The sequence below is a fragment of the Anopheles ziemanni genome, unplaced genomic scaffold (genome assembly GCF_943734765.1).
Source record: "Anopheles ziemanni unplaced genomic scaffold, idAnoZiCoDA_A2_x.2 scaffold_12_ctg1, whole genome shotgun sequence".
Lineage (NCBI taxonomy): Eukaryota > Metazoa > Arthropoda > Insecta > Diptera > Culicidae > Anopheles > Anopheles ziemanni.
In genome coordinates this window covers 507,942-514,564 of record NW_026690043.1, presented here as the reverse complement: position 1 = coordinate 514,564, position 6,623 = coordinate 507,942, and the positions used below count along the sequence as shown (strand labels likewise).

Genomic DNA, 6,623 nt, shown 5'->3' with positions numbered 1-6,623 from the left:
TCATGCTTCATCTGGTTTGGTTGACGATGGCTTTTGCTTTGGTTCGTTCCACCTTTGCACCTGTCCTGATCCAAAGACCACGAATACTAGAGCTGGTATAATGTAGGCAGTAGCCCCAATCATGAAGACATACTTCCACTCATCCATAGTGCTTCGATCCACGGTGAAGTGGGCCACCAGGATAGGTGAAATAAACCCACTGGACGTACCGACGAAGTTAATGATACCATACAGAGTTCCGGCGAAGTTCGGCGCCAGGTCCTGCGAGTTTTGCAGATTGGTCATCGTTGACGCGCCGTTGAAACCAAGCGAAAGAGTGATGATGGCGACACATACGTAAGGGTCGAAGCCAATGTAGATGAGCCCCACGAGAAACAGTCCGGGTATTATGTGAGCTGCAATTAAAATTGAATCAGTTGATCAACTAGTGACAACCGTTTGACTCGTTGCGTCGCCGTCGCTTATTTATTAAAGAGGTGAAGTTGGAACTATGGTTTGTTTCTTGGTGCAGGTGAAGCTATTTATAGCGCAGGCTTGTCAGAGGAAAGTAATTATGTTGGCAATCTTCTGTTTTAAATTAAAAACCCTTAGTCTCATGTTGGTACAGTAAAAAAGGGGTTTCTGGTTTTTGACTTGTGTAGTTTGTTATGTAAAAGAAGGTTCTATGCGAAAAAGTGTCCGTTAAACGACTGAGAAACGTAAAGAAACTAACACAAAAATACCCTCTTCGCTGGAACTATCAGCTACCACCAGTATTTATTATTATGCCGGATTCAGTAAGCAAGGAGATGTCAAATGGTAGACAAATGAAATGAAAATGGGAAAAATGATTTTAAGGATGATTCTTAAAGTAAAGATTCTAAGGCATATAGTTTAATATATGAGACTTACAGAATACACAAAACGATTTACGTATTGCAGTTACTCCGAGGATGGATTTTTTTCTCAAGAAATCACCTATCGTTCCGAATAAAAATGCCGCCAGTGAGCGAGCAAGATATGGCAAAGCAGACAAAAATCCAGCTTTGGCAAGATTGAAACCGAGTACCTGCAAGGACATAATCGCTTAATATGATGATAATTGAACGATTTACTTAATTCGTGTTTACGTACCTCACTCATGAATTTAGGTGCGGCTGTGATGAGGAAATACAGACCCCAAAGGTTTCCGAAATGAAGAACCAGTAGGGACAGAAAAGGAAGAGATGTGGCAAGTGATTTAATGGGCGGAAGCAGTTTCGATTTAGAGACAGTGTCCCCGAGTGATTTCTCAATATAATCCCTTTCTTCTGCTTTAATTCGAGGATGTGACGATGGGCTGTCGGCAACGATAATATACCATAGAGCAGCAACAATCGCCGATATTACTGCGGGTATGTAGAATGCGAAGGACCATCCAACTGTTTCGATTAACACCCCAACCAGTGGCCAAGTGATTACAGTTCCGAAGGTTCCCCCCATAAGTGCAGACACAAACTTGCCTTTCTCATCCGGTGGAGCCCATTTAGAAATAAGATTATGCAGAGCCGGATATAAAAATCCCTGAAAGAATGGAAGTTATGAGTTAATTAAGTTGACTGATAAATGTGAATGAACATCGCCACACGGTACTCTTTTAATACCAATAGACAACCGGGCTATATAAGCCGCTTTGGTAATCTACCAAACAATTTGCCTTATTTTGCCATTAGTTGAAAGTACGCTAATTACTTGAACATAATTTTGCTCCTCTCATTGGTAGGACAAGCCATTTACTGTACTAACTGTTTATCACACAACTTACAATAATTAAACCTTTGCCGTGAGATTAATGTTTGCCGGAAGAGTAAACAGTACAGCTGCTAGCTACTCGTTAACAAATTGTTGGTGATTTGTCTATAATACCAATAATCTTCGTAGAATGTTATACCATCTCACATTATAGAATAAATAGAAAGCAATTGCTTCAGCAACCCTGTAAGTACATCCACACCAACAATTCGTACAAAAGTAAAAGTAAAAAGTAACTTTATACAGGGTTTGCCACCTATGTTCAGCTCTAACCCACCGATGATTGAAATAGCTCATCAACTGTTGTCTCTAAAGCATGTGGTATTGAAATAGCTCATTGACAGTTGCCTCTAACGCATCTCATTTTGTCTCTAACTCATCCGACTATGTCTCTAACGCGTCTGGGTTGCCTCAAGCCAAAATATAAGGAAAAACCAAAGTAATTGTGGTTTTGATTCATTTTAAGGCTCCAAGAACAATAAAATTATTATTTGGTATACTTTAAAGCTATTCTTATGTATTTTTGAACAATTTTGCATTTAATTTTTATACGTGCCTGCGTACGTAAGTCAACTAAGAAGCCTGCATTGTGGTGTTCAACCCGGTGGCATAAACCCACTATCTTAACTGTCAAGTGACATACATTCTTAGTTGACATACGTATGCAGGCGTATACAAATTAAACGCAAAATTGTTCAAAAATACATAAGAATAGATTTAAAGAATACCAAATAAAAAAAAATGTATTGTTCTTGGAGTCTTTTAATGTATCAAGACCACAATTACTTTGGTTTTTCCTTAATTTTCGGCTTGACCCAGACGCGTTACACGCTTTCCAGACTGCACCGTCGCGTAACGCGACGTCGCCTGACAGGCGCAGAACTCCATGCAAAAAAAACCTAGCGCGATTCGCGCGACATCGCGCAAGGTTTTTTTTTATATGGAGTTCAGCTCCTGTCAGGCGACGTCGCGCTGTAGTGTGGACCCCGAGTTAGAGACATAGTCGGATGAGTTAGAGACAAAATGAGATGCGTTAGAGACAACTGTCAATGAGCTATTTCAATACCAGTTGCTTTAGAGACAACAGCTATTTCAAAATAACGTGCGTTAGAGTCAAAATCACATGCTTTCGAGGCAAAGTTGGCTGGCAAAGCCTGTAACTAGCTAAGCTCCAAGATAACCGGACGTAGTATCGCTACCGGGAGCAGTGATATTTGCTTTCACCTGGAGATTTCAAGCGATACAGTTGCTTTCCGCTTTAAGTTTACAACTGCTGTATAATAGCTTTAACACTCGAACATATCGCTCGTATCAAATATTAGGTGGAATTGCATACGGATTTGTTTATTTATCCATCGTTTAATTTGCCGTCTAGCGTTCATTTTCAACGAATAGGATGCATTTGTCAATCGTTTTCGTCTAAATAAATGGTCGTTATAATCAGTACAAACCATCGTTACTCCTCCAGGCTAATTTCCAGTTCCTAGGTCTATGAAAATGGGCGATCGTTTATTTTTAACCATGGTTTAAATTAAACAAATCCGTATGCGATTCCTTCTATTGTTTTCCTAGGAGCATAGTGGACAAAATCACAGTTGCAAATATGATAGGCACTAAAAAAAATAATTACATTAACAGAAAAACAACAAACATATTCTGGATGAAGCTTAAATGACACAGAAAACAGATCCGAAAAATGTGTTTTAAAGTAACATTTGGAGCATCATTATGACATTGTCGTAGCTGATTCCACATGGCAACAGTGTCTACTCACGCCCAAGACTCCCAATATCACGCGATTGACGATCGTGGCCCACATGCCGTACTCAGCGGCCAGTGGGGTAAGTGCGGTGAGAAGAGCGCTAAATGCCAGCGAGAGTCCAACTATATTACGTCCTCCAAAGCGCTCCGCGAAAACACCGGCCGGCAACGACGATACCAGATAGCCGTAAAAGTAGGCACCCAAAATGATGCTCTGGTCGTGCGAGGTCCAGTTGTATCGAGGTCCATACTGAAACAATAACAACAAATGCTTTAAACCTAACCGATCGAAGGTGAACGTGTTGTGTTGTTTGGGAGGAATCACCTACATCTGGGACATTGGCAGTAGGCAGTGTCGTCCGATTGATCGAGAAATCCGATGTGGTATTCACTGGTACTGGTTTGACGTTGCTCTGGATCGGCTGTACCATGGCCAATATGTTGACGGACATGTTGACACGAAGCATATAGCTGATCAAACATGCCATGAACAGCATAATGGAGACATTGAACCGCGTCGGTATGCGATCTGTAAATGTTTGAATTCTCTTTAATTATTTCATATTATACCATATTTAAAATAAAAGATCTCCCTACAGGATGTAATACTTTAAAGCAGTCTGATGCATGGAGAACAATCTTAAAAAAATGCTTAGTACCACACATTACGTTCACAATCTGAAAAGTGCAATTATCGTTTATGTCAAAGTCATGCTTCATGCAGCTGTTCGAAGATCGATCGATTCGGTTGATAGGATGTACTTTCACAGTTTGCTTTTGCGGAAGGCACATGCCTTGAAGCTGACCGCGGGCAAAAGTGCTCGGCCGAAACGAGATTTTTCTACCTTTCCGTAGTGGTACTCGGGTGCATAGACTGCGAAACTATTGCAAGTGCAAACATGCATACGCAATGGTTGCATCAGGTCTCTCAAACGATATGTGCAATGCGATGACAAGTTTACGGTCACTGATGGGCCATCAATTTAATCGCTTCGCTTGGAGAATTCACATGTTAATGTTACGTTGAGCGAAAAGGGAAAAATACGCAAACAAGAATACGCATTTGCTTTCCTAGCGGTGTACAGGCAAAAATAAAAAATAGATAAAATGACGTGTTTGATTGGTGAAATCGGGTTTTAGTGAAAACTGCAAAGCCTTCGAAGGCTGGCTGTAAAGTTCCCCTGGAGGTCTGAAATGGAACTGTAAAGTTAACAGGTACCACAAGTCTCTTTGTACTGAAATATGCCATTGAATGTCGCAGTTCGTTGACATTATTATCAGACGATCGTTCCAAAATTACGACCAAACAGCTCAAGCCTCAAGGGTACATGTTATGTTGAGGGAGTAGTCGAAGGTAGCATACAATATAACTATTTATCAATCGAAATGCATCTCAAGTCAATACATGTTTAAATCAAATGCCACAACTATAAATTGGGATGATTGGAGATGTAATGCGTTAGTATTTCCTTAGAAGGACAACGAAATGTATTTATCGTTGTGTAGTCTCTTGTGCTTTGCTGTGTTTGCATCTGTGGGCTCCAATCCTTGTGATTTGCCTAGTCTAACCGAAGTCGGTAGCCAGTACTATATCTTGGGAGCAGATTGCAGGCAGTATGCATACGGTTACAATGCGGGATCATCTGCCAAAGTTGAAATAAAGGACGCAACTGGAACTGTAGTTGGAGCATATCACTATATTGATGCCAACAACATGACACAAAAAGTCAACTATACTGCGAACGATGTTGATGGATTTGTTGTGAGTGCATCGAGTCTACCGGACACGTTGGAAGAAATTGAAGAGGAAAAGACACATGCTGAAGTGGTAGCTGCAGAAGAGCAAACTCTCTCGAAGCTAAGCTTGGAGCAACATGACGTACCAGCCCTTCCTCATGATGAGCAGATTTTGTTCAAACCAATTATCTCTGTATGGTATCCGACCAGCCCCTATAGTCATGGTCATATTTTAGTACAGCATGCCGAAGAATCACCACAAAAACAAAAGGACAGCGATTATTGAGCTATTTGCGACGTTTTTGATTGATGTGTGAGCTTATATTAATGATGTTCTTGCTTTTCACAAATTAATAAATGAGGAAGTATGGTTGTAGCCTTTAACAAGATATTCTTGAAACTTTTTAATTATCCCCCAATTTTGCATAATTGCACTATGTATAAGAAACATTGATATGTAAGAGAAAAAGAATTTATAAATGAAGGGTAGCACAAGTTTTGAAAGAAAATCATAACATTATTTTGTTTTCACTTGTCTATGCTTAGAAGTTATAGTGTTCGAAACCATTTGCAATGGAATGGTAAAATTAAAAAAGGGTTATTAATGACATTGAATAAAAGAAGTATCAAATATAAAAAAAAGATTTTTAAGCAAAACCAAAACATAAACTAACATAATTACAAAGCGAATAATAAATATTCGAGAAAGCTAGAGGCGAAATATATTCTAACGAAGTCTTAAGCCTTTTCGTACGCTATATGATCGGGATGAAGCAGTACTATACATTTTTAAAAACGCACGTCATTTTTTCACACGTGTATTCGTAAAAATGCTCCTACCAATAATTGATACAAACACAGCTAGAACGAACACGTTTGTTTGCACGGTTGAAAAATCACAAAAAGCAACAAAAATGAATGAAGGAAAGTAAGAGGACTGGCTTAAAAAATAAATAAATGATGAATTTGAAGCAAAAAACCAGAACAATCACTGGATGTTGAAAATCGAATTCAATTACAAATATCAAATGACCCTGAAGTATCGATGATTTTAGACAATAAGGAATGGAAAAAAGTAACTAATGCGCAAACCTGGCACATTGAAGTTAAGACATTGTAGGACAGCTCAAGATGATATATTCCATTAACTGATCAAACTTATCCTTGATTAATTTTCATTTACTTATATCATTATTTGTTTACCAAACGTCTTGTTTTTTCATAACAGTTCAAATCATCCGATAAGACCGAATCCGAATATATTCAAAGAACAAGCTAAAAGCGTTTGAAAATTGGCATCGGTTTCGTCGATACTTACCACAGGTTTTTATAAGTTGTACTAATGGTCCGTACAT

General features: G+C 39.1%; 1 protein-coding gene across 1 annotated transcript; it reads right to left on the bottom strand.

Annotated features, from left to right (window-relative positions):
• LOC131292855 (sialin) lies at positions 1 to 6,623 on the bottom strand. The gene is made up of 6 exons (XM_058320948.1): positions 6,587 to 6,623; positions 3,861 to 4,060; positions 3,545 to 3,781; positions 1,114 to 1,542; positions 892 to 1,048; positions 1 to 395 (listed from the first exon to the last, which is right to left on the bottom strand). The coding sequence occupies exons 1-6, from the start codon at positions 6,621 to 6,623 to the stop codon at positions 1 to 3; spliced, it is 1,455 nt and encodes a 484-aa protein (XP_058176931.1).

What these genes read in the sequence shown, in the direction of transcription:
- LOC131292855 (XM_058320948.1), bottom strand. Translation starts at nt 6,623, where the DNA reads ATGTACGGACCATTAGTACAACTTATAAAAACCTGTG. An exon ending in CTACTGCCAATGTCCCAGAT is followed by an intron (nt 3,782 to 3,860) that starts GTAGGTGATTCC and finishes TTATTGTTTCAG; the next exon opens with TATGGACCTCGATACAACTG. An exon ending in CACCTAAATTCATGAGTGAG is followed by an intron (nt 1,049 to 1,113) that starts GTACGTAAACAC and finishes ATGTCCTTGCAG; the next exon opens with GTACTCGGTTTCAATCTTGC.